The following is a 27,200-nucleotide window of genomic DNA, read 5'->3' as shown; positions in this document are numbered from 1 at the left end:
ACCAGCCTGGGCAACATGAGGAGACCCCCGTCTTTACAAAATTAAATTAAATTAAAAACAAAGCCTCTAGAAGTTGGAAAAACAAGGAAAGCAATTCTCCTCTAGAGCCTCCAGAAGGAAAGCAATCCTCAGTCACCTTGATTTTAGCTTAGGGGAGCTCAGAACCCCAAGGGGGTCAGGCACAGTGGCTCACGTCTGTAATCTCAGCACTTTGGGAGGCCAAGGTGGGCAGATCACTTGAGGTCAGGAGTTCAAGGCCAGCCTGGCCAACATGGTGAAACCCCAGCTCCACTAAAAATACAAAAAAAATAGCCAAGAGTGGTGGCCTGTACCTGTAATCCCAGCTACTCAGGGAGCTGAGGCAGGAGAATCACTTAAACCCAAGAGGCAGAGGTTGCAGTGAGCCAAGACTGCGCCACTACACATCAGCCTGGGCAACAGATGAGAGTCTATCTCAAAAAAAAAAAAGAAAAAAAAGGTAGGTGTGGACACAGAGCCAAAGTATATTAATGATCTTCTTTGGAAATAGGGTCTTTGCAGATGTAATTATTTAAATTAGGATGAGGTCACATTGGAAGAGGATGGGCCCTGAATCCAGCATGACTGGTGTCCTTATAAAAAGGGGAGAGTTCGGGCCTGGTGCCTTACACCTGTAATCCCGGCACTTTGGGAGTCTGAGGCAGGAGGGTTGCTCGGAGTTCAAGATCAGCCTAGGCAACATAGCAAACCCTATCTCTACAAAAAAAAACAATGCATAAAAAGGAAGAAGCGGCCAGGCATAGAGGCTCATGCTTGTAATCCCAGCACTTCAGTAGGCCGAGGCAGGCGGATCACTTGAGGTCAGGAGAAGTTCAAGACCAGCCTGGCCAACATGGTGAAACCCTGTCTCTACCAAAAATAGAAAAATTAGCTAGGTGTGGTGGCACGCGCCTGTAATCCCAGCTACTCGGGAGACTGAGGCAGGAGAATTGCTTGAACTCGGGAGGTGGAGGTTGCAGTGAGCCGAGATGGCGCCAGTGCACTCCAGCCTGGGTTGACAGAGTGAGACTCCTTCCATCTCAAAGAAAAAAAGAGGAAAAAGAGACAGAGAAATGGAGTCACACAGAAAGAACACAGCCATGTGAGCAACAGAGGCAGAGATTAGAGGATTGCTGGCAACCACCAGAACTTAGGAGGAGGCAACGAAGGCCTTTTCCCTGGAGCCTTTAGAATGAGCATGGCCCTGTCAACACCTTGACTTTGGACTCTGGCCTCCAGAACCGAGCGAAAACAAATCTCGTTTGCTTTAAGCCACCCACTTTACGGTACTTTCTTATGGCAGCCCTAGAAACCTATTAGGTTGAGGCAAAAGTTATTGCAGTTTTGCCATTAAAATGGCAACCCATGTCACCAGCAAGAGGCAAGAAGGAAATCAAAGTAGCTCTGGTGTCTCTCTGGAACTCCGTGGTCACACCTGAGTCTTTGCACAACTTCCTCTTCTCCACTCTCTAGCCTCTGTGGTCCAGCCCACCCACATTTCTGGGGAGATTTGATTGGCCCAGCTCAAGTCACGTGTACAACCTGACCCAATCATCTGGGACGAAGGAATTGAATCACCTGTTGCCAGGGTTCTTATTCAAAACAGGCAAACAACTCGGTACCAGACAGGCGGTGACCAATCAGATTTGACAGTGGCTCCTGGACCAGAGTTGGGGCGACCATCCGCCTCTACCCACAAATCCTATGTTAAGGCCTGGGTTGCAGAATCACAGGGCTGTCTTAGCCTGCCAGAGGATGTATCTAGTTATAGGGGTGGCCGTGAAAGATCCGTATGGTGGGGAAACTATGGGGCTGAAGAAACTGGCCAGCTCTGTAGAGCAGAGAGGGACAGCGTGTGCTGGTAATTTAACAACCGACTCTCCAGAGGTAGGAAAAATGAGTGTTTATTATAAATTGTACTGGCATGTAAACAACCTTGGCAATATAGCAATACCGTCTCCGCAAAAAAATTAAAAAGTTAGCCAAGTGTGGTGGCACACACCTGTGGTTCCAGCTACTTGAGAGGCTGAGATGGGAGGATCACCTGAGCCTGGGGAGGTCGAGGCTGGAGGCTGCATTGACTCATGATTGCACCACTGCATTCTAGCCTGGTCGACAGAACAAGACCATCTCAAAAAAAAAGAAATAGCCCCCAAGTATCACACAGGAGGTGGAGGCTGGGGATGAGTCTTTAAATTCCTCATGTATTACCATAACTCAGATTTTCTTTCAGTCTATTTCTGGATGTTTCTATAGCCCCCTAGCCTGGGCACAATGCTGGCACATTACAGATGCTCAATACACACAAATAAGCAAGTAAGTACAATGAATTAATAGAAAGGATGAATCCCAGTTGCTTGGGAGGCTGAGGCAGGAGGATCGTCTAAGTCCAGGAGTTCAAGACCAGACTCGACAATGTCGAAGACCTCCCCCCTCCAACAACTCCCCTAAAAAAGCCCATTCACAAACTCAGGAACCTCTTTAAATAGAAATATATATAATATATATAATATATTATCTGAGCTCAGGCTCAGAATAAATATCAAGGTCCAACTTGGGGAAGGAGTGGGTGAGGAGGGTCCTCAAGGGGAGGTCAGCAGCAGGGACCCCTGCCAAGCCCCTTGAGGTAGAGAAAGCACCAGGGACCCAGCATCAGGGGTCTCCATGAAGGATGGAGTAGGATTCAGACTCTGTCCAGGTGGGCTGCACCCAGGCTGGGCGTTATTCAGACCTCGGTGAGGGGAGTCCGGCTGGGATTTCGGGGGTCACCCGGAAGAGCCCCAAGACTGTGGCGCCCTGGGTAAGCTGCCAGGCATGGCGTGCCCTGGCCTCAGTGTGCAAATGGATGCCCAGGCGCTGGCCGGCACTCAGGTGCAGCAGGCGGCCCTGGAAACCGAAGGCCGAGTTCGGAGCCTCAGAGGAGGCGGGTGGCAGGTCCACGGTCAAAGCCAGGGCGGCGGCCCCAGCAGCAGAGCGCAGTGGCTGCAGGTGCAGCGCAAGAGAAACGGAGCCTGAGCCCTCGCCGGCCACCACGCGCTGCAGCTCTAGTTGAAAGAAGACATAGTAGACTCCAGCCTTGGCCACCACCAGCTCCTTCGTGTCCTCTTTGTAGCTCAGGCCCCCCGCCAGGGACACGCCTGCCAGGCCTGGGTCACTGTACCAGCTCAGGGGCCCATCGGTCAGCAGAACTGTGGGAGGAAAGCATGCACTTAGCTTAGCTGAGCATGTCCCAGCACAGCTGAGCGTGGCTGAGCACCAAGCATGTCAGCGCAGCCCTGGGAGAAAAGAACGGGTCAGGGGCTGGGGGGCGGGGAATGGCGGGGCGGGGAGCGGGACGGGGGAGCAGAGGGAGGAGCCTGGGCGGGGGGCGTGGAGGGGGTGCTGATTGAAGAGGACTGAGGTTGTGGGGGGCGGGACTCTGAGCAGGGGTAGAGCTGGGGGAGGGAAAGACAGAGATAGAACAGAGGAAGGGAATCCAGGGAGAAGGACAAGAGTCAGGACAGGGCAACGGGCAGAACTCCAAGAGGTTGGGTGAGGAAGGAGGGATGCGGGTGCAGGGAAAGACTTCCAGGAAGAGGAAGAGGGGGAAAAAAGCAAAAGGCCAGGCGAGTCTGGCTGGAAGAGGCCTCGGGGAGGGGTAAGGGGACTCCTGGAGAGGGCGGTGAGGGGGTTGGAGGGAGCAGCAGATCCCGGGCAGAATGGAGATGGTGGGAGAAGGGAGAGAAGGAAGGAAAGGGGAGAGGAGAGGTGGAGAGGGAGCTGGGAGGGAGAGGGAAGGCTGTTAGGAAAGGAGCAAGTTCTAGGGGAAGGATCCATCAGGGAATCAAGGGAACTTTGAGAGGGGTGGACAGGGGACCTGGTAACAGAGGACTTCAAAGAAAGGAAAAGGGAGCAGGAAGAGGTGGGCGGGGGGGGCGGGGGGGTTAGGGGAAGGAAGCACCAAGGAGAGAAGATGGCAGGGAGGGGAAGGGGTAGGGAGGGGAGTCTTAGAGTCTTAGGCAGGGGGAGGGAAGAGGGAAGCAGTCTCTGGAGGGGGAGGGGGAAGGGGTCTCTGGAGGGGGAGAAGGGACAAGGGGGAGGTTAGGGGGAAGGGGCCTCTGGAGGGGGAGGGAAGCAGGAAGGGGCCTCTGGAGGGGGCAGGGAAGGGGGAAGGGGTCTCTGGAGGGAGAGGGAAGGCGTCTCTGGAGAGGGAGGGGAAGAGGGAAGGGGTCTTTGGAGGGGGAGGGGGAGGGGTCTCTGGAAGGGGAGGGAAGGGGAAAAGGGTCTCTAGAGGGGGAAGGAAGGGGGAAGGGGTCTTTGGAGGGGGAAGGGGTCTCTGGAGGGGGAGGGGAAAGGGGGAAGTGACCGCTAGATGGAGAGGGGAAGGAGGAAGGGTGTCTCTGGGAGGGGATGGGGGAAGAGGTCTCGCGGGGAGGGAAGGTGCTGGGAGGAGTGTCTTGGAAATGGGGAGAGCATGGGGGTGGGGAGGAGGGTTTGGGGAAGGGGCAGGGGAAGGGACAGGGAGGAGGGTCTAGGCGAAGGGAAGGGGACAGGAGGAGGGCCTGGGGATAGGGGAGAGAATGGGAGTAAGGAGGAGGCTCTGGGCAAGGGGAAGAGGTGGGGAAGAGAGGCTGGGGGAGTGGGGAAGGGGCAGGAAAGAGGGAAGAATAGCAGCGGGGAAGAGAGTTTCGAAAAGAAAGAGGCCAGAGACGCAAAACCAGGCTGGGAGTTGGAGTATCAAGCCCCAGCTCTGAGAGGGCCAGGGTCCCAGGTGGGCCCAGATAGGGGTCTGATGGGGAGGCCATGGCATCCAGAGAGTCAGGGCAAGTCAGAAAGAGGGATCGGTGGCGTTCAAAGAGGTGAAGTAGCAGCTTTCAGACACAGCAGCGGTCAAGGGTCAGAGCCGGTGGGCGGCAGAGCCTCACTCTCCAGGTGTCCCCCCTTCTTCGTATCCCTGGGGGGGTGGGGCAGGGACCGGAAGTGGCGCAGGACACTCACCATTTTGTGCCACCAGCTGCGCAAACATGCCCTGTTAAAAGTGGAAAGGAGGAAAGTGGATGGGGGTTCCCCTAGAAAATGGAGGTTCTGTCCCCACTGTGCAGACGTGAAGCCTACGCTTCCCTTCCCTCCCAACTAAAGAACAGAGAACGCGCACACACACACACACACACGAACAAACACACACACACAAACACGAACACACACACGAACACAAACATACGAACACAAACACACACGAACACCCACACTAACACACACAAACACCCACACGAACACACACAAACACACAGACACGAACACAAACATCCAAACACACCCACATGAACACACACAAACACCCACACGAACGCACAAACACGCCAAACACAAACACCCACACGAACGCACAAACACAAACACCCACACGAACACACGCACCCACACGAACACACACAAGCACCCACACGAACACACACAAACCCACACGAACACACACAAACCCACACGAACACACACACACACACACACACACACACACACACACACACACACACACGAAGCTGGTGGCTCAACCTGCCCCAAGGACAGATCTCCGAGAATTCAGGAGGGAAAAGAGATCCCTCTTCTTTCCAGGCCCCTTGGGGGTATTCCCCTGGGGGTCTTGAAAGGGAGAGGTGGATACCTCAGCGGTTGGGGATAAGGTTCTTTGGGAGTTAGCAAAGGAACTGGGGGTCTCCTTGGTGGTCCCAGATAAAGAGGAAGTGCCCCCCTCGGATCGGGGATGGAAAAAAGGTTCCCCCCAGAGATGCAGATCTTGTGGGGGTGCGGGGTAAAAAGAGGTGCCCTCAATGTCCTAAGTCCTACATAGAGAAAGGAAGCCGTCGAGGGTTGGAAAACCGCGGAGGGTCCCCCGTCCAGGGTGCAGAGGGGGTGCCTTCGGAATGCGGAATGAAGAGTGGTGCCCCCACCCAGTGCCACATGGAGGAAAGCCAGCCTTTCTCCGACCCGGGGTGCAGAAGACGTATCCCTGGGGGGTTGAGGACTGTGGGGGTCTCCTCCTCCTGGCCTGGGGTGCTGATGGGGTCTCGTGGGGATGCGGAATGAAAAGGGTGCCCTCCCGTGCAAGACGGAGAAGGAGAGCCCTTGGAGGTCCAAAAAGAACTTGCGGGGGTCTCCTCTCCCCCGCCCGGGATACAGATAGGGTCTCGTAGCAGGCGCAGGATGAAAGGGGTGCCCCCCGGACTAGAAGAAGGAGACCCTTGGGGGGTCCAAAAAGAACTGTTGGGCGGTCTCCTCCCCGCCCCCGGCCTGGGGTACAGATGAGGTGTCGTAGGGGTGCGGGATGAAAGGTGTGTCCCCCCGGCCTCGGTGCTAGATGGAGAATGGGAGCCCCCGTGGGTCTCCTCTCCCCGGCCGGGAGTGTAGAACAGGTGTCCCTGGGGGGCGGGAGGGAGAAGGGAGTCCCAGAGGGGCGGGAGGGGTCTCCCGCGAGACCAGCTACCGAGGGTCGGGGCACGTCTCACCTGCCGCAGGTCCAAGAGGCCGGCGGGATCGTCGGGCGAAAGCTCGGGACCCTCGCGGAGTCTCGGGCTGGCCGCGGAGCCAGGCGAGGGGCGAGCCCCGGACACGGCCCAGGGGCAGGCGAGGAAGACGGTGCAGGCGGCAGCGAGCAGCAGCAGCAGCAGCCCAGCGACCAGGGCCCAAGGCAGCAGGCGGCAGGCGCGGGCGCGAGGCGCGGGAGGCCACGGGGCCTCGGGGTCCAGGGTAGCGTCAGAGGCGCATTCCATGACGAGAGACTGCGGGAAGACACAGCGCGCCGCGTTTTAGAGCTGCAGGGTTATAAAGGCGGTGTAGAGACGGCCACGCCCCTCCGCCCGCGGCCACGCCCCTTCCCAGCCCAGCGCCTTTTCCCCTCGCCCCGTGACTCTGCGGAATTTTCTCCACTCGGATCTCTCTCCGCCTTTCGCTCTCCTTTCTGTTTCCGGCCTTCCAAGCTCGGCTCCAGGTTCCTTTCTCCCTGCTGTCTCTCCATCGCCCTGGTCCTCCCTCTCTGCCGCTCTTTCCTGGTATCTCTGTGGGTCTCTTGCTGAGTCAGTCTACTTTGCTCTGTGTGTCTCTCCGTTAACGTCTTTCTCTGTCTCTGTTGATTGTCTTTGCAGTGGGTGGAAGGAGATCTTTCTCTCTCTCTGCCAGTTTATGTCTATGCATGCCTCTGTGCCTGTATTATCTCTCTATCTCTCTCTCTAATGCTCTCTCCCTGTCTCTGGCTCTGTTATCTCTGTCTCTGTATCTCTGCCTCTGGCTGTGTTATCTCTGTCTCTGTATCTCTCTCCATCTGTGGCTCTGTTATCTCTGCCTCTGGCTTTGTTATCTCTGTCTTTATCTCTCTGTGGCTCTATTATCTTTCTCCCTCTCTCTGCCTCTGTTATCTCCGTCGCTGTCTCTGGCTGTGACTCTCTGTCTCTGTCTCTGTTATCTCTGTCTCTATGTCTCTGTCTCTGTGTCTCTCTCCCTGTCTCTGGCTCTGTTATCTATGTCTGTCTGTGTGTCTCTTTGTCTCTGACTCTCCCTGTCTCTGGCTCTGTTATCTGTGTGTCTGTCTCTCTGTCTCCGACACTCTCTCCCTGCCTCTGTCTGTTATCTATGTCTGTCTGTCTCTTTCTGTCTCTGACACTCTCTCCCTGTCCCTGGCTCTGTTATCTATGTCTGTCTCTGTGTCTCTCTGTCTCTGCCTCTCCCTGTCTCTGGCTCTGTTATCTATGTCTGTCTGTGTGTCTCTCTCTGTCTCTGCCTCTCCCTGTCTCTGGCTCTGTTATCTCTGTCTCTGACTCCCTCTCTGTTTGCATCTCTGTGTCTCTCCCTGTCTCTGTATGTCTCTGGCTCTCACTCTTTCTGTCTCTCTGCCTGTTTCTCTCTGTCTCTGATTCCCTCTGTCTCTCTCTGACTCTGTCTCTCCCTGTCTCTCTCCTTTTCCTTCTTAGTCTCTCTTTGTCTCCTTCCCCTCCTCTCAGCACCCCCTAGTCCCCCATTACTAGGACTCCGCCAGGTTCCCCCACATCCAGCACTTCCTAAGAAGGGTCAGGCTTCAGCCAAGCCTCAACCACCCTCACTCCTGGAGCACCTGCCCCCCATCCCTGACCCCCCAGTGGAACCCTGAGTGTCATGCTCAGCCCTCCTGGCCACCTTCCCCAGGACCCCTGGGCCTTCCCTGGCCTGCCCCCACCCACCCACTGGATGCTTCCCGGCAGGAGCCCCTCGGGACCCTACAAGCAGAAGCTCGGAGAGTCCAGGTGGAGAAATTCCCCTTGCAAGAAAGGGACAGTGTCGAGCGAGTTGGAGGAAACACATTTCCCATCTGCTCTGGCCTGCTGGAGGCGGCCAATCCGGCGCTGGGAGGATGGGCCAAGAAGCGGTGAAAACTTGGACCCAAAAGAGGAAGCACTCCCAGATGGAGAGGGACGTGACCCGGGGAAAGCCCTTGGCTGGTGTTGAAGTCCTGGTCTGCCCAGACCAGTGTGGGTCCACAATGGCCGACTCCCTTCCCATCTTTCAGCCCCACAGGAGATGGGAGGGTAGACCACGCCTTTCATCCCGCTGCTAGCAGGAGTCAACAGCCCATAAAATAAAGGGACTTTTGTTTTGTTGTCAGACACGAGGTCTTGCTCTGTTGCCCAGGCTGGAGTGCAGTGGCACGATCATAGCCCACTGCCGCCTCCAATCCTGGTTTCAAGCCATCCTCCTGTCTTAGCCTCCTGAATAGCTGGAACTACAGGCACATACCACCATGCTTACCCATTTTTTTTTTAATTTTTTACTTTTTGCAGAGACAGGGTCTTACTATGTTGCTCAGCTGGTCTCAAACTCCTGGACTCAAGCAATGCTCCTATCTTGGCCTCTCAGCACTGTGATGACAGTCATACGTTACCGTGCCCAGTCATAAGGGAGACTTCTCATTCAACAGAACAAGTATCTTCCAGTGCCAGCACTGTGTCTGGTCCTGTATTGGGCCTCCCAGGGGGATTACAGAGAAAACAGTAATGTGACTGGCTAGTGTTGAGGGAACAGTACCAAATGCTAAACACCTCCTATATACGGTTTGGGTTCTCCACGTATGAGGCCCAACCCAGCAACAGGGCCACTATCAATTAGCTATGCAAATTCTAGCACCCCGGCCTAAACCCCTGGAAACTCTCAGAGGGGGTGTCCTCCAGAAGATTCCGTCGGCCCCGCAAGTTTGAGAATGCCACTTGTGCCCACGTTTTTCCTTCGCATCTGCTATTCCTCAGCCTGGAACATTCTTTCCCCAGACCTGCAACTGCCAGACACCTTCTCACCGCGCATGTCTCCCTTTACGCCATCCCTTCCGGGTCAAGATGACAAACTGAACCAGCCTCTGCTTTCACTGTCTCCTGAAACTTCACTGTAGTGACACTTGAGCAATTGTTCGTAAACCAAAAAAAAAAATTACAAGCCAGCAGAATGGAAAGGTGAGTTTCCTTAGATTTCCACCACCCCTAAGACCTACTCGTTGGTGAATCCCCTCAACCATGAACAATGTGGTGGATGGCGGCTAAAATACAGAAGTTTACCATAGATAAATTTGCGGAAGAAGGCCGGGCACGGTGGCTCACACCTGTAATCCCAGCACTTTGGGAGGCTGAGGCAGGTGGATCACCTGAGGTCAGGAGTTCAAGACCAGCCTGACTAACATGGTGAAACCCCATCTCTACTAAAAATACTAAAATTAGCCGGGCGTGATGGCAGATGCCTGTAATCCCAGTTACTCCGGAGGTTGAGGCAAGAGAATCCTTGAATCCGGGAGGCGGAGGTTGCAGTGAGCTGAGATCGTGCCACTGCACTCCAGCCTGGGTGACAAAGTGAGACTATATCTCAAAAAAAAAAAAAAAAATTGCGGGACACCAACTCCTCTCCATTTTCCATAACAGAGAATCAGAGAATCAGAGAAGCAATTTTTTGTTTTAAGATAGATTCTCAGCCCAGCGTGGTGGCTCACTTCTGTAATCCCAGCACTTTGGGAAGCTGAGGCGGGTGGATCACTTAAGTTCAGGAGTTCAAAACCAGCCTGGGCAACATGGTGAATCCCTGTCTCTACTAAAAAAAAAAAAAAAAAAACTACAAAAATCAGCTGGGCATGGTGGCACGCACGCTTGTAGTTCCAGCTACTTGGGAGACTGAGGTGAGAGAATCACTTGAATCTGGGAGGTGGAGGTCGCAGTGAGCTGAGATTGCACCACTGCACTCCAGCCTGGGTGACAGAGCAAGACTCCATCTCAAAAAAAAAAAAAAATAGCATCTCACTCTGCTGCCCACGCTGGAGTGCAGTGGTGTCATCATGGTTCATTGCAACCTCGAACTCCTGGGCTTAAGTGACCATCCCACCTCAGACTCCCGAAGTGCTGGGACTACAGGTATGAGCCACCTCACCTGGCCCTTTCTAAGTAATTTTTATTTTTTTGAGGCAGGGTTTCACACCGTCACCCAGGCTGGAGTGCAGTGGGTAATCACAGCTCACAGCAACCTCAACCGCCGGGCTCAGGCAATCCTCCCACCTCAGCCTCCCGAGTAGCTAGGACTATAGGCACGCACCACGATGCTCAGCTAATTTAGTATTATTTGAAGAGATGGGGTTTCACCATATTGCCCAGTCCACCTCCTTAGCTCAAGTGATCCTCTCATCTCGACCTCACAAAGTGCTGGGATTATAGGCGTGAGCTACCTGGGTGGGCTGCTGGGCCTCCAGGCCCTTTTTTATTCTTTTTTATTTTTTATTTTATTTTATTGTATTTTTTCCTGAGTGAATGCACACAGGATATTTTATTTTATATTTTAATTGAGACAGAGTCTCTCCATGTTGCCCAGGCTGGTCTCTTAACTCCTGGGCTGAATGGATCCTCCTGCCCTGGCCTCCCAAAGTACTGGGATTACAGGTGTGAGCCACTGCGTCCAGCCTTTTTTTTTTTTTTTTCTTAAGAGAAAGGAATGGCCGGGGGTGGTGGCTCACGCCTGTAATCCCAGCACTTTGGGAGGCCGAGGTGAATGAATCACCTGAGGTTAGGAGTTCAAGACCAGCCTGGCCAACATGGTGAAACCCCCGCCTCTACTAAAAATACAAAAAAAAATTAGCCAGCATGGTGGCACATACCTGTAATCCCAGCTACTCAGGAGGCTGAGGCAGGAGAATTGCTTGAACCCAGGAGGCGGAGGTTACAGTGAGCCAAGATCACACCTTTGCACTCCAGCCTGGGTGACAAGAGTGAAACACCTTCTCAAAAAAAAGCAAAAAAAAAAAAAAGAGAGAGAGAGAGAGAGAAAGGAAAATGGCAGAGTTTCTGGAAAGAGAAAAAAAAATTGCGAGTAGTGGGAAACAGGAGTGTTCATTGAACCTGGGATGTGAATGTTGAAATTAAGACACACACATGCCCTCAGCGCTTGCCTCTACGCCCTCTGCATCCAGGATCCAGAAGATGCATAGTTAGTAGGTCCCTCTCCAAGGAAGCTGACCAACCAGGAATAAAGATTTTTTTTTTTCGAGACAGTCTTGCTCTGTCATCCAGGCCAGAGTGCAGGGGCACCATCTCGACTCACTGCAACCTCTGCCTCCTTTTAGTAGAGACAAGGTTTCTCCATGTTGGCCACGCTGGTCTTGAACTCCTGACCTCAAGTGATCCACCCACCTCAGGCTCCCAAAATGCTGGAATTATACACATAAGCCACCGCACCAGGCCAGGAATAAAGATTTAAAGATACTGATGCAGCTAGGCATGGTACCTCATGCCTGTAGTCCCAGCTACTCAAGAGGCTGAGGTGGGAGGACTGCTTCAGCCTAGGAGGTCAAGGCTGCAGTGAGGTATGATTGCACCACTGCACTCCAGCCTGGGGAACAGAGCAAGATCCTATCTTTAAAAAATAAATAAAAAGGCCGGGCGCGGTGGCTCACGCTTGTAATCCCAGCACTTTGGGAGGCCGAGGCGGGCGGATCATGAGGTCAGGAGATCGACACCACGGTGAAACCCCGTCTCTACTAAAAATACAAAAAAATTAGCCGGGCGTGGTGGCGGGCGCCTGTAGTCCCAGCTACTCGGAGAGGCTGAGGCAGAAGAATGGCGTGAACCCAGGAGGCGAAGCTTGCAGTGAGCCGAGATCGCGCCACTGCACTCCAGCCTGGGAGACAGAGCGAGACTCCGTCTCAAAATAAAATAAATAAATAAATAAATAAACGAAAAAAGAAAGAAATATAGCATAAAGGTTAAGAGCACTCTAGGCCAGGCATGATGGCTCACACCTGTAATCCCTACACATTGGGAGGCCGAGGCAGGCAGATCCCTTGAGGCCAGGAGTTCAAGACCAGCCTGGCCAACATGGTGAAACCCCGTCTCTACTAAAAATACAAAAATTAATTGGCCGGGCGCGGTGGCTCACGCCTGTAATCCCAGCACTTTGGGAGGCCGAGGCGGGTGGATCACGAGGTCAGGAGATCGAGACCATCCTGGCTAACACGGTGAAACCCCGTCTCTACTAAAAATACAAAAAATTAGCCGGGCAAGGTGGCAGGCGCCTGTAGTCCCAGCTACAAGGGAGGCTGAGGCAGGAGAATGGCGTGAACCCCGGGGGGCAGAGCCTGCAGTGAGCCGAGATCGCGCCACTGCACTCCAGCCTGGGTGAAAGAGCGAGACTCTGTCTCAAAAAAAAAAAATAATAAAAAATAAAAAATAAAAAAATAATAAAAATACAAAAATTAGATGGGAGTGGTGGTGGAAGCCTGTAATCCCAGCTACTTGGGAGGCTGAGGCAGGAGAATTGCTTGAACCTGGGAGGTGGAGGTTGCAGTGAGCCAAGATCACGCCACTGCTCTCCAGCCTGGGCAACAGAGCAAGACTCTGTCTCAAAAAAAAAATTTAATAAATTTTTAAAAGATTTAAAGATACGGATGCCACTGGGCATGGTGGCTCATGCCTGTAGTCCCAGCTACTCAGGAGGCTGAGTTGGAAGACCACTTGAAACCAGAAGATTGAGGCTGCAGTGAGCTAGGATCGCACCACTGCACTCTAGCCTGGGTGACAGAGTGAGACGCTATCTCAAAAAAAAAAAAAAAAAGGAAAAGAGAAATAATTATAGCATAAAGGTTAAGAACACTCTGGAGCCAGGATCAGCAAACTCCAGCCAAAAGCTAAATCTGGCCCACTGGCAGTTTTCGTACAGCCTTGCAAACGAAGATCCTTTCACTTAGTTGTTTTTGTTTTTGAATGTCTGGAAAAGTGTCAAAAGAAAAATAACATTTCCTGACATGTGCAAATGATATGAATTTCCCATTTACTGTCCATAAATGAAGTGTGCCTGGCACACAGCCACACTCATTCATTCCATATTGTCTTTTCTGGTTTTGTTTTGGTTTTGTTTTTTTTTTTTGAGATGGAGTCTCACCCTGTCACCCAGGCTGGAGTGCAGTGGCATCATCTCAGCTCACTGAAAACTCTGCCTCCCAGGTTCAAGCAATTCTCTGTCTTAGCCTCCCAAGTAGCTGCGATTACAGGCACCCGCATCCATGCCTGACTAATTTTTATATTTTTAGTAGAGACAGGGTTTCACCATCTTGGCCAGGCCGGTTTTGAACTCCTGACTTCCTGATCCACCCTCTTTGGCCTCCCAAAGTGCTGGGATGACAGGCCTGAGCCACCGCACTCGGCCTTCACTCATTCAAACTCCCAGGCTCAAGTGATCCTCCCTTCATTCCGTATTGCCTATGGTGGCTTTCCTGACACTACGGTGGAGTTGAAGAGTTGTGACAAGGGACTGACTAGCTCACAAAGCCCGAAATATTTAGTGTCTGGTCCTTTTCAGAAAAAATGTTTGCTGCCTCTGGAGTCTTCAATTCCAGCTCTTCAGAGTTGTGGCTGTCTGGGACGCGCGCGGTGGCTCATGCCTGTAATCCGAACACTTTGGGAATCCAAGGTGGGAGGATCGCTTGAACCCAGGAGTTCAAGACCAGCCTGGGCAATATAGCGAGACCCCATCTCTACAAGAAAAAAAAAAAAAAAAAAAAAAACAAGGCCAGGCCAACATACTGAAACACCATCTCTACTAAAAATACAAAAATCAGCCAGGCATGGTGGCACACGCCTGTAGTCCCAGCTACTTGGTGGACTGAGGCAGGAGAATCTCCTGAACCCGGGAGGCGGAGGTTGTGGTGAGCCAAGATTGCACCACTGCACTCCAGCCTGGGCGACAGAGCGAGACTCCGTCTCAAAAAAAAAAAAAAAAGTAATTAGCCAGGTGTCATGGCACACACCTATGGTCCCAGCTACTCAGGGAGGCTGAGGTGAGAGGATCGCTTGACCTGGGGAGGCAGAGGTTGCAGTGAGCTATGGTCACACCACTGCACTCCAGCCTGGGCAAAAAAAGAGCAAGACCTTGTCTTTAAAATAAAAAGAAAAATTAAAAAAAGAAAGACAGGCTGGGCATGGTGACTCATGCCTGTAATCCCAGCACTTTGGGAGGCCAAGGCGGGTGGATTGCCTGAGGTTGGGAGTTCGAGACCAGCCTGATTAACATGGTGAAATCCTGTCTCTACTAAAAATACAAAAAATTAGTTGGGCGTGGTGGCACATGCCTGTAATCCCAGTTACTTGGGGGGCTGAGGCAGGAGAATTGCTTGAATGCGGGAGGCAGAGGTTGCAGTGAGCGGAGGTTGTGCCACTGCACTCCAGCCTGGACAACAGAGCAAGATTCTGTCTCAAAAAAGAAAAAAAAAGAAAAAGAAAAAAAGAGAGAGAGTGGGAGTTTTTGCTGTGTGATCTTGGGCAAGCTGCTTCACTTCTCTGATTCAGCTCATCGTTCAGATGTGTTAAATGGGAATCATAGTGGATCTCAAAGAATGGTGGAAAGCTTGCTCTGAGCACCGTGCCGAGCATATAGTAAATGTTCAATAAAGGCAACCTGTCATTGTTATGGTCACTGACGTTTCTTTACAGCTCTGTGGTACGACATCATCCCTAAAACGTGGGCACAGAAATTAAAACTCCAGAAAGTGAGGTCTCTTGGCCAAGGTCTCACTGTGACTGGTCTGAACTCCTATCTGTGCTGGGGGGCTTGGCGGAGCTCTGAAAATGTCCCCCAGGGAAGGGAAACAAGACCTCAACGCCTGGGGAAGGCTCAGGCCGCAGTCAGGGAGCGCCGTGACGCGCTGTGGTCGGGACATCTGAGCCAGGCGGCCCCGCCCACTGTGGAGCACTCAGCGTCACCCTCTTAGCACCTCACGTTTGCTGGAGTCACACCTCTGTGCTCAGCTGTCTCCTCGAAGTAAGCGTGGGCCCTGGTTTTCCTCACCCACTGGGGAAGGGCCTCACTCTCCACCCTCACCATCACAGGCCTTGAGGGAGGGATTGCACAGGAAGTAGCTGGAAGGGACAGCACCCCAGGCTCTGTCAGGGGAGCCCTCCTTCTTCTGCCTCTGAGGTTGACTGAACAGACTCCTCCCCCAGGAAGTCCACCTTGATTGTTTCCTAGCAAAAATCTTCTCCTTTCAGGGTCCTTGTAGTGTGTCTCCCATCATGTAGCCAGTGACCTCTTCGAGTGTTAACTTTTACCTGGCCTGGGTCCTCTACCCCAGAGTGAAGCCTAACAGAGCATTAGTGGTGTGAGCGGAGCAATTTGCATGAATCAGCTACGGAGTGAGCTAGGAGCCAGATGGAACTGAAGAAAAGAAGGAAGGAAAGTATGGAGTGAAGTGGATCTTACTGTTTGTTTGAGACAGGGTCTCGCTCTGTTGGCCAGGCTGGAGTGCAGTGGCATGATCATGGCTCACTGCAGCCTTGAACTGCCAGGCTCAGGCAATCCTCCCACCTCAGCCTCCTGAGTAGCTGGGACTACAGGCACATGCCACCACACTCAGCTATTTTTTTTTTTTTTTTTGAGACGGAGTCTCGCTCTTTCACCCAGGCTGGAGTGCAGTGGCGCGATCTCGGCTCACTGCAGGCTCCGCCCCCCGGGGTTCACGCCATTCTCCTGCCTCAGCCTCCCACGTAGCTGGGACTACAGGCACCTGCCACCTCGTCAGCTATTTTATTATTATTATTATTATTATTATTATTATTATTATTATTATTATTTCTTGTAGAGATGGGGTCTCACTGTGTTGCCCAGGCTGGTCTGGAACTCCTGGGCTCAAGCGATCCTCCTGCCCCAGCCTCCCATGTATTAATAGCTGGGACTACAGGTGCACACTACCATACCCTGCTATTTTTGTTTTTTTTTTTTTGAGTTGGAGTCTCGCACTGTCGCCCAGGCTGGACTGCAGTGGCGCGATCTCAACTCACTGCAACCTCCGCCTCCCGGATTCAAACGATTCTCCTGCCTCAGCCTCCCAAGCAGCTGGGATTACAGGCACCCGCCACCACACCCAGCAAATTTTTTGTATTTTTAGTAAAGACAAGGATCCACTATGTTGGCCAGGCTGGTCTCAAACTCCTGATCTCGTGATCTTCCCGCCTCAGCCTCCCAAAGTGCTGGGATTACAGGCATGAGCCACAGCGCCTGGCCTGTTTTGTTTTGTTTTGTTTTGTTTTGTTTTGTTTTGTTTTGAGACTGAGTCTTTTTCTATCGCCCAGGCTAGAGTGCAGTGGCATGATCTCAGCTCACTGCAACCTCCGCCTCCCGGGTTCAAGGGATTCTCGTGCCTCAGCCTCCTGAGTAGCTGGGATTACAGGCGCCCACCACCACACCCAGCTAATTTTTGTATTTTTAGTAGAGACAAGGTTTCACCATGTTGATCAGGCTGGCATGAGCCACTGCGCCTGGCCTTTTTTTTTTAGACAAGTCTTGCCCTGTTACCCAGGCTGGAGTGCAATGGTGTGATCTCGGCTCACTGCAACTTCCACCTTCCGGGTTTAAGCGATTCTCCTGTTTCAGACTCCCGAGTAGCTGGCATTACCAGTGTGGACCACCACGCCTGGCTAATTTTTGTATTTTTAGTAGAGACGGGGTCTCACTATATTGTCCAGGCCAGTTTTGAACTCCTGAGCTCAAGTGATTCGCCCCCCTCAGCCTCCCAAAGTGCTGGGATTACAGGCATGAGCCAGCGCGCCCGGCCCTGCCTGCCTTTTTGCCCAAACAAGATCAACCCATGTACTCAGTCTTGCTATATTCCCCAGGCTGGTCTCCAACTCCTGAACTCAAGTGATCCTCCTACCTTGGCCTCCCAAAATGCTGGGATTACAGGCATGAGCACCCAGCCTGAGATTGATCTTGAGCCATGAAGGAGTGTTTACACATGTTGAAGGAGGAAAGAGACACAGAGAGGGGAATTACATCATCCAAATGAGTCGAGTAGCTGGAAAAGCTACATCCAGGTCTCTGGAAAACACGGACTGGCACCTGAGTGTGTGCACCTGAGGTTTTGTGTAAGAGTTGCAAGGTACAGGCCAGGCATGGTGGCTCACGCCTGTAATCCCAGCACTTTGGGAGGCCTAGGCAGGCAGATCACCTGAGGTCGGGAGTTCGAGACCAGCCTGGCCGACATGGTGAAACCCCTGTGTCTACTAAAAATACAAAAAAATTAGCTGGGCGTGGTGGCGGGCGCCTGTCATCCCAGCTACTTGGGAGGCTGAGGCAGGAGAATCACTTGAACCTGCGAGGAAGAGGTTGCAGTGAGCCGAGATTGTGCCACCGCACTCCAGCCTGGGCATCAGAGCAAGACTCCACCTCAAAAAAAAAAAAAAAAAAAAAAAGAGTTGCAAGGTACATTCTCACTATGTCGCTTAGACTGGTCTGGAACTCCTGAAGTTGAGGAAATGACCACAACATTTCCTGAAGAGATCCTGCCGCCGTCTCAGCCTCCCAGAGTGCCGGGATTAGAGGCAGGAACCACCACTCCCAGCTTCCAAGTCATGATTGTGCAAAGCAATTGAGCTTTGTGAAGTTGAGGCACACATCCTGCTACTCTGGGACTCATTGTCTCTGATGTGATACTGTGTACTCAGGAGGATGCATGCGGGCATGAATGTGTTTCCAGTTGAGCAGCAGCATAGCATAGGATTTGACTCGCTTGGCTTCAAATCCCGGCTCTGGCTCTGCTGGCTACATGACCTTGAAATCTCTCCATCTCTCTGTGCCTCAGTTTCCCCGTATATGAAATGAGACTAACACCAGTGACCACCTTGTGGGACTGTTGTCCAGAATCAGGGAGCCAGAATAGTGCCAGGCATACAGCAGGTGCTCAACAGGACCAGCCATCATTGCTGCCAGTGGGCTGAGAGTGCAGTGCCACCACGTGACTGTGTACATAGGTTGATCTTGTTTGGGCAAAAAGGCAGGCAGGGCCGGGCGCGCTGGCTCATGCCTGTAATCCCAGCACTTTGGGAGGCTGAGGGGGGCGAATCACTTGAGCTCAGGAGTTCAAAACTGGCCTGGGCAACATAGTGAGACTCCGTCTCTACTAAAAATACAAAAATTAGCCAGGTGTGGTGGTGCATGCCTGTAATCCCAGCTACTCTGGAGGCTGAGGCAGGAGAATCATTTGAGCCCAGGAGGCAGAGGTTGCAGTGAGCTGAGATCATCGTGCCACTGCACTCCAGCCTACGCAACAGAGTGAGATTCTGTCTCGGGAAAAAAAAAAAAAAACAAAACTTTAAAAGAATAACTAAGTGAGGAAAAAAAGAAACGAAAGCAAGGTGCAGGCTGCTATGTGCAGAATGCACGCTTTGGGTTTCAGAGCAGAAATAGGTTTGTATAAAACATTTCAGAAAGATGTGCAAAAATTGAGGGTATTGGGGTGAGAAGATGTGGATGTTTCATGGTATATGATTTTGCATGCTTGCATTTTCCATGGGTTAGTTTTGTTTGCTTTGTTTTATTCTTTTTGTTTTAACATTAAGCACAGAAGCGTGGCCAGCTTTCACACACACAGAAAGAAACCAGTGGCCGGAGCCACTTGGAGGAAGGAAACTTTTCGCACCTAGTGACATCAAAGGCAGGAAATGGTGTTTCCCTGTTAAGGGCAGTGGAAGGGGGAGTCAGGGTTGGGGAAGACCCAGGCAGACCTGGGGCAGACCCAGGAACCCCTTCAAAGAGCATGAAGAGGCAGCTCATGGTGCTGGGAAGTCAACCCGCTTCAGAAAGGGAATCCCAGCAGGGTAACTACCTGGAAAGGACTTTCCAACTCCCCTGGGGGAGGGACACAATTAGACACACACAGACACCAGAACACAAAGGGCACACCCATTCTGGACATATACAATCATACAAAACAAGACAGACATACAGACACACCATGCAGATGTCCACACAATCACACACACACACCTGGACACACAATCATAGATACACAACAACCATCAAAGCTGGCCACAGACCGGGTGTGGTGGCTCACGCCTGTAATCCCAACACCTTGGGATGCCAAGGCAGGCGGATCACTTGAGGTCAGGAGTCCGAGACCAACCTGGCCAACATGATGAAACCCTGTCTCTACCAAAAATAAAAAAAAAAAAAAAAAAAAAAATTAGCCAGGCATGGTGGTGAGCACCTGTAGTCCCAGCTACTAAGGAGGCTGAGATGGGAGACTTGCTTGAACCCGTGAGGCGGAGGTTGCAGTAAGCCGAGATCACACCACTGCCCTCCAGCCTGACAACAGAGTGAGACTCCATCTCAAAAAAAAAAAAAAAAAAAAGAGGCTGGGCGTGGTGGCTCATGCCTGTAATCCCTGTAGTCGCTGCACTTTGGGAGGTCGAGGCAGGTAGATCACGAGGTCAGGAGTTCGAGACCAGCCTGGCCAACATGGGGAAACCCCGTCCCTACTAAAAATATAAAAATTAGCCAGGCGTGGTGGCGCATGCCTGTAATCCCAGCTACTCAGGAGGCTGAGGCAGGAGAATCACTTGAACCTGGGAAGCAGAGTTTGCAGTGAGCCAAGATGGTGCCCCTGCACTCCAGCCTGGATAAGAGTAAGATTCTGTCTCAAAAAAAAAAAAAAAAAAAAAAAAAGCTAGCAACAGACGCACACAAGGACAAAAGAGACATATATTCAGGGCATATAACCAAACACACCGAGACTAGAACACACCAACACAGACACACCATCACACACATACCAAAACAGACATGGAGGTACACAACACACACATGTACACAGTTACACACTGAGACAGACACCCAAAGACACAATCATAGATATACATGGCAGGCACCATGGCTAGCCATAGACATAACGCAAGAACACACATTATAGGCATGTACAATCACACACACAGAGGTCCAGGTCCAATCCTGGTCCAATCCAAGGTCTGCCCCTCTCCCAGGAGTCCCCAGGGACTACCCCTCAGAACACCCAAGTTCCACCCTCTACCCACAGAGGACCACCCAAGATCCACTCCCGCCAGGGATCCCAGGACTCACCCCTCAGACCACCTAAGATCCATCCCCCAAGAGGAAACCCAGGCCCTTCCCTCTGGGGACCTCCCCTTCCCGCCCCTGAGGAATCACTCTGGGCCCCTTTTCTCCGCAGCGATACCCAGCTTGGGCAGCGGGCGCCCCCTGGTGGACCTGGAGCCCCAGTCCAGGGCTACACGGAGCTGGGGCCCAAGAGCCAAGGCGTGCGGGGGGTTCCGGTGCTCTAGGACTTGGGAGCATTCACGGCAGAACCGGGGAAGGAAAGAGCGTGGAGACGCGGGAAGGGGAGATGGGAGGCCGGAACTGGATCAGGCAGGGCATTGAGCGCGGGAACAGAACGTCGGAAGCAGGAATGGGTTGGAGGTGGTGGGACCGAAGACCTCCCACTCCCGCACCCCAGCCAGCCCCGCGGCTCCAGGCGGCAGGTGCGGCTCCTGGATCGCGGAAGACCCCGGAGGCTGATTCCCAACGAGGCACAGCGAGGGCAGGGTCGGGGAGGTTAGAGTGCTGAGGGTGGGAGGTCTTCGGTCCCACGGCCGAAGCTCGGCTAGTCATGGCTCTCAGCCTGGAAGTAACCGCCAAGAAATCGCCCAAGACCGGGAATGCCCAGCGCTCAACCTGGATGATCACCAGCACCAACGTGGCTTTGGTTCGCTGGTCCAAGAGGAAGATGGGCCCGCCCCTTCCACGACTGATCCCTGTCAGTCTCCCGAAGCCCCACTCCGCTGTCATCCGCCTCTCACCTCCCTAGCTTCTCCCCAGGCCCCGCCCTCGTACCCATCCTTTTGCCTCTCTGGCTCTGCCCACTCCTCAGCCCTTCCCACTTTCCTGTCATTCTCTCGAGGGCCGCCCACTTCCCCAGCAGACTCCCAGGCCCAGCCCACTCCTCAGTTCCTCTACCCCACTGTCATTCTCCCTAGACTCCGCCCACTTCATCGGTTATTTGTCTCCCAGCCCTTGCTCACTCCTTAGTTTCTCCCACTTCCCTGTCATTCTCCCCAGGCCCCGCCCACTTCCCCTGCAGTCCGGTCCAGCCTCTCCCCACGCCACGGTTCCTCCCAACATTATCTCCAGGCCCCGCTCACTTCCCCTGTCATCAGCCTCCTAGGCCCTGCCCACTCCTCAGTCCCTCACACCTCCCTGCCATTCTCCCAGGCCCCGCCCATTTCCCAATTATTAGTGGCCCGGGAATAGGGGCCTGGAGACTCTTCCTGCCCCACTCTGTTTTCTAATTTTTTTTTTTTTTGGGGGGGGGGAGACGGAGTTTCGCTCTTGTCTTCCAGGCTGGCGCGATCTCGGCTCACTGCAACCTCCGACTCCCGGGTTCAAGTGATCCTCCTGCCTTAGGCTCCCGAGTAGCTGGGATTACAGGCATGCACCACCACGCCCGTCTATTTTTTTTTTTTTTGTATTATTAGTAGGGACAGGGTTTCACCATGTTAGTCAGGCTGGTCTCGAACTCCTGACCTCAGTTGATTCACTCACCTCGGCCTCCCAAAGTTGTGGGATTACAGCTGTGAGCCACCGCGCCTGGCACTTTTCTGCGTTTCTTAGTCCATACCACCCTCTCCTCAGGCTCGGCACCTCTACCCCTTTGAGGGTTTGTCCTGTCTCAAACCCTCTGCCATTTTCTGGGTTCTGCCTTTCTGGAGTCCTGCACCCTCTTCCCATTCCAGGTTTTCAAGCCATGCTCATCCCTCACCAATTTCGCTGGGACTTGCAGCCGCCCTTTGATTCCTTTAGGCCTCGCCCCACTTGTTCTGCCCTCCAAACATGCAGGCTCTGCCCTCACCCATAATCCCCATGTACATCCACCAAGACCCCACCCCAGACCTGCCACGCCCCTGGTGTGGGGTGGGGGTTGTGTCTTAAATTACTACTAACAGGAGCTACAGAGACCTCGGTTTCTCCGCCCCACCCTTCCTCCATGAGGCCTAGTCTGAGTGAGTGAACCCATCCCAAAGCCCTCTGCTCCCCTGACGTGGAAAAGGTCACCACGTGGGGTGATGGTCCCACCCCAGCAGGAATCCTTTCTCAGCTCCAGTGGCCTGGGGACTCGCACAGGATGCCCTCCAGCCACTCCACTGTCACCAGACCTCCGGCAACACCAAGATGTTGGATGCGGCTGGACACAGTGGCTCACGCCTATAATCCCAGCATTCTGGGAGGCTGAGGCAGGCGGATGGCCTGAGGTCAGGAGTTCGAGACCAGCCTGGCCAACATGGTAAAACCTCGTCTGTACTAAAAATGTGAAAAAATTAGTCAGGCATGGTGGCCAGCACCTGTAATCCCAACTACTCTGGAGGCAGGAGAATTGCTTGAACCCAGGAGGTGGAGGTTGCAGTGAGCCGAGATAGTGCCACTGCATTCCAGCCTGGGCAACAGAGCGAGACTCTGTCTCAAAAAAAAATGCTAGATGCTTCTGACTTTTTCTATCTGATGCTGGGTGAGCCCCTCCATACCAGCCTTGAGCGCCCCCAGCCTGAACTCCAAGGGCCCATGTTGGGGTCTGTCTGCTTGTCTGTCTTTTTTTTTTGAGACGGAGTTTTTTTTTTTTTTTTTTTTTTGAGATGGAGTCTCGCTCTGTTGCCCAGGCTGGAGTGCAGTGGCCCAATCTCGGCTCACTGCAAGTTCTGCCTCCCGGGTTCACACCATTCTCCTGCCTCAGCCTCCCGAGTAGCTGGGACTACAGGCGCCTGCCACCATTCCCGGCTAATTTTTTGTATTTTTAGTAGAGACTGGGTTTCACTGCGTTAGCCAGGATGGTCTCAATCTCTTGACCTCGTGATCCTCCCGCCTCTGCCTCCCAAAGTGCTGGGATTACAGGCGTGAGCCACCGCGCCTGGCTGCTTATCTGTCTTTATCTGAGGGTCGCTAGACTTGGGGAATGGCAGTCTGCCCTGGCTTGTGGACTGCAGTAGTGTGTATGTCCATCCCTGTGTGTCCCTGTGTGGGGGGCATCTGGGTCAATGTGCGTTTGAGTGAATGAAAGAAAAAAACTCCCTGCAGTGTGGCTTTTGTGTCCAAAGCACCCAGGGTGTATGCCTGTGCGTTGCCAGCTCCCTGGGTCTGTGCGCTGGCTCTTTTTTTTTTTTTTTTTTTGAGTTGTGTATCCAGGTCTGTGTGTAGGGCTGTGCAGGTGCATTGCATATCTCTGCGTATGTTTGATTACATGTAGTAGTATGTGTGTACCCGAGTCTGTATTGTGTTTTTTGTTTTTTGGGGTTTTTTATGGAGACAGAGTCTTGCTCTGTCGCCCAGGCTGGAGTGCAATGGCACAATCTTGGCTCACTGCAACCTCCCCTTCCTGGATTCAAGTGATTCTCCTGCCTCAGCCTCCCGAGTAGCTGGGATTACAGGCACGCACCACCACCCCCGGCTAATTTTTGTGTTTTTAGTAGAGACAGGGTTTCACCATGTTGGCCAGTCTGGTCTCGAACTCCTGACCTCAGGTGATCTACTCACCTTGGCCTCCCAAAGTGCTGGAATTACAGTCGTGAGCCACCGCGCCCGGTGTGTGTTGTGTTTATAACCATGTATAATAGTCTGGTTATGTCTGTCCTGGGGTCTCATTCTAGGGCTATGTATCTGTGTGTATCTCATTTGTGCGTGCGTGTGTGTGTGTGTGTGTGTGTGTGCGTGTTTTTGAGACAGAGCCTCGCTCTGTCACCCAGGCTGGAGTGCAGTGGCGCCATCTCAGCTCACTGCAACCTCCGCCTCCTGGGTTCACACCATTCTTCAGCCTCAGCCTTCCCAGCAGCTGGGACTACAGGCACACGCCGCCATGCCCGGCTAATTTATTTTTTGTATTTTTATTTTTAGTAGAGACGGGGTTTCACCATGTTAGCCAGGATGGTCTCGAGCTCCTGATCTCATGATCCACCTGCCTCAGCCTCCCAAAGTGCTGGGATTACAAGCGTGAGCCACCGCGCCCAGCCCTCTTTTTCTTTCTTTCTTTCTTTTTTTTTTTTTTTTTGAAATATAGTTTCATTCTGTTGCCCAGGCTGCAGTGCAGTGGTGCAATCTCAGTTCACTGCAACCTCTGCCTCTCGGATTCCAGCAATTCTTCTGCCTCAGCCACACAAGTAGCTGGGATTACAGGCACTCACCACCATGCCTGGCTAATTGTTTTGTGTTATTAGTAGAGACAGAGTTTCACCTTGTTGGCCAGGCTGGTCTTGAACTTCTGAGCTCAAGTGATCCACCTGCCTTGGCCTCCCAAAGTGCTGGGATTACAGGCGTGAGCCACTGCACCCATCTGCTCTCTCTCTTTTTTTTTTATTTATTAAAAAAAAAAGGAGTCTCACTCAGGCTGGAGTGCAGTGGCACAATCTCGGCTTGCTGCAACCTCTGCCTCCTGGGTTCAAGTGATTCTCATGCCTCAGCCTCCAGAGTAGCAGGACCACAGACATGAGCCACACACGCTACCTAGGAGGCTGAGGTGGGAGGATCACTTGAGCCAGGGAGTTGGAGTCTGCAGTAACCTATGATCCTGCCACTGCACTCCAGCCTGGGCAACAGAGCAAGAACTTAACTCAAGATAGATGGATAAATACATTAATTAATTAATCAATTAAAATAAAACTCCAGTCTCCCATTCATCAGCTCCGCATGAATTAAACTCTTTGTTGTAATTCTCCTGTCTTGATACATCCATTCTATCTGGGCAGGGAACAAAGTGAACCCACCAGGCAGTTACAGAGCCCTGCAGATCAGCCTGGGAGAGATGATTCATGTCCATGTGAACCCCAAATATCAGAGGCAGGTCTCAGTTAATTTAGTTTTTTATTTTTTACTTTTTTTTTTGAGACAGAGTCTCACTCTATTGCCCTGGCTGGAGTACAGTGGTGCGATCTCAGCTCACTGCAACCTCCACCTCTTGAATTAAAGCGATTCTCCTGCCTCAGCCTCCTGAGTAGATGGGATTACAGGCATGTGCCACCACGCCTGGCTAATTTTTGTATTTTTAGTAGCGATGAGGTTTCGCCATGTTGGCCAGGCTGGTCTCTAACCCCTGACCTCAGGTGATCCACCCACCTCGGCCTCCCAAAGTGCTGGGATTACAGGCGTGAGCCACTGCGCCCAGCCATCAGTTAATTTAGAAAGTTTATTTTGCCAAGATTGAGAACACATGTATGTGACACAGTCTCAGGAGATCCTGATGACATGTGCCCCAGGTGGTCAGAGCACAGCTTGGTTTTATACATTTTAGGGAGACATGAGACATCGATCAACATATGCAAGATGAACATTGGTTCGGTCTGGAAAGGCAGGACAACTCGAAACGGGGAGGGGCTTCCAGGTCATAGGTAGATAAGAGACAAATGGTTGAATTCTTTTGAGTTTCTGATTAGCCTCTCCAAAGGAGACAATCAGATATGCAGGTATCTCAGTGAGCAGAGTGGGGACTTTGTTCTTGTTGTTTTTTGTTTTGTGTGTGTGTGTTTTTTTTTTTTTTTTTTGAGACGGAGTCTCACTCTGTCGCCCAGGCTGGAGTGCAGTGGCCTGATCTCTGCTCACTGCAAGCTCCGCCTCCTGGGTTCATGCCATTCTCTTGCCTCAGCCTTCCGAGTAGCTGGGACTACAGGCGCCCGCCACCACGCCCGGCTAATTTTTTTGTATTTTTAGTAGAGACAGGGTTTCACCGTGTTGGCCAAGATGGTCTCGATCTCCTGACCTCATGATCCGCCCGTCTTGGCCTCCCAAAATGCTAGGATTACAGGCATGAGCCACCACGCCCGGCCCTTGCTTTTTGTTTTTTGAGAGGGACTTTCCCTCTTGTCACCCAGGCTAGAGTGCAATGGCATGATCTTGGCTCACTGCAACCTCCACCTCCCGGGTTCAAGTGATTCTCCTGCCTTAGCCTCCCAAGTAGCTGAGATTACAGGCATGTGCCACCAGGCCCGGCTAATTATTTATATTTTTAGTAGAGACGGGGTTTCACCATGTTAGCCACGCTGGTCTTGAACTCTTGACCTCAGGTGATCCACCAGCCTCAGCCTCCCAAAGTGCTGGGATTACAGGCATGAGCCACCGCACTGCCCTGCCAGAGGGGTGACTTTGAATAGAATGGGAGGCAGATTTGCCCTAAGCAGTTCCCAGCTTGAATTTTTCCTTTAGTTTAGTGATTTGGGAACCCCAAGATTGATTTTTCTTTCATAATCAGAACCTGCAGCCAAGCTTGCTGAACTTCAAGGGCAAAACCTACAGGGTCATGGTTTACGAGCAGCTGGGCACCTTCATCTCTGGTGACATGGCCAGCTCCTCCCTGACCAGAATCTCCAAGATGACCATGGATAGCCTGCAGCTCCACTTTCTGACCATGTGCCTGCCAGATCCGGCCTCCTTAAACTGTGAGAGCAGCTGCACACCAGCTACACCTGCACCGGGTGCCCAGACGAGGTCCTCACTGCCAGGCAACGGGGTGGGTAGGGAGGAGGAGTTCAGGAAGTGTCCCCTCCCCATCCCAGCCCCAGCCCTAGCTGATCTCAACCCTCCTCCCTCCGCATCTCCCAGGAAATCCTTCTATTATTCTTTTTTTTTTCTTTTGAGATAGAGTATTGCTCTGTCTCCCAGGCTGGAGTGCAGTGGCGCAATCTTGGCTCACTGCAACTTCCCCTGCCCAGGTTCAAGTGATTCTCAAGCCTCAGCCTCCCAAGTAGCTGGGACTACAGGTGCCTGCCACCATGACCAGCTAATTTTTTGCATTTTTAGTAGAGACGGGGTTTCACTGTGTTGGCCAAGCTGGTCTGGAACTCCTGACCTCAAGTGATCTGCCCACCTCGCCCTCCCAAAGTGCTGGGATTACAGGTGTGAGCCAAGGC

At 52.6% G+C, this 27,200-nt stretch overlaps 1 protein-coding gene and 1 long non-coding RNA gene across 2 annotated transcripts; one reads left to right on the top strand and one right to left on the bottom strand.

Annotated features, from left to right (window-relative positions):
- Positions 1-1,906: 1,906 nt before the first annotated feature.
- Positions 1,907-6,810, bottom strand: TNFSF9 (TNF superfamily member 9). Its single transcript, XM_055235643.2, has 3 exons — positions 6,501-6,810; positions 4,996-5,026; positions 1,907-3,206 (listed from the first exon to the last, which is right to left on the bottom strand). Exons 1-3 carry the CDS (start codon positions 6,762-6,764, stop codon positions 2,740-2,742), a joined length of 762 nt encoding a protein of 253 aa, XP_055091618.1. The 5' UTR covers positions 6,765-6,810; the 3' UTR covers positions 1,907-2,739.
- Positions 6,811-10,985: 4,175 nt separating this feature from the next.
- On the top strand, positions 10,986-13,098 carry LOC134732276 (uncharacterized). The gene is made up of 2 exons (XR_010115268.1): positions 10,986-11,926; positions 12,225-13,098. It is a non-coding gene; the product is annotated as an uncharacterized lncRNA (long non-coding RNA).
- The last annotated feature ends 14,102 nt before the right edge of the window (positions 13,099-27,200 follow it).

The sequence above is a fragment of the Symphalangus syndactylus genome, chromosome 13, assembly GCF_028878055.3.
Source record: "Symphalangus syndactylus isolate Jambi chromosome 13, NHGRI_mSymSyn1-v2.1_pri, whole genome shotgun sequence".
NCBI classification, from domain to species: domain Eukaryota; kingdom Metazoa; phylum Chordata; class Mammalia; order Primates; family Hylobatidae; genus Symphalangus; species Symphalangus syndactylus.
The sequence above is the reverse complement of the archived record's forward strand: the minus strand, read 5'-3'. Positions and strand labels throughout refer to the sequence as shown.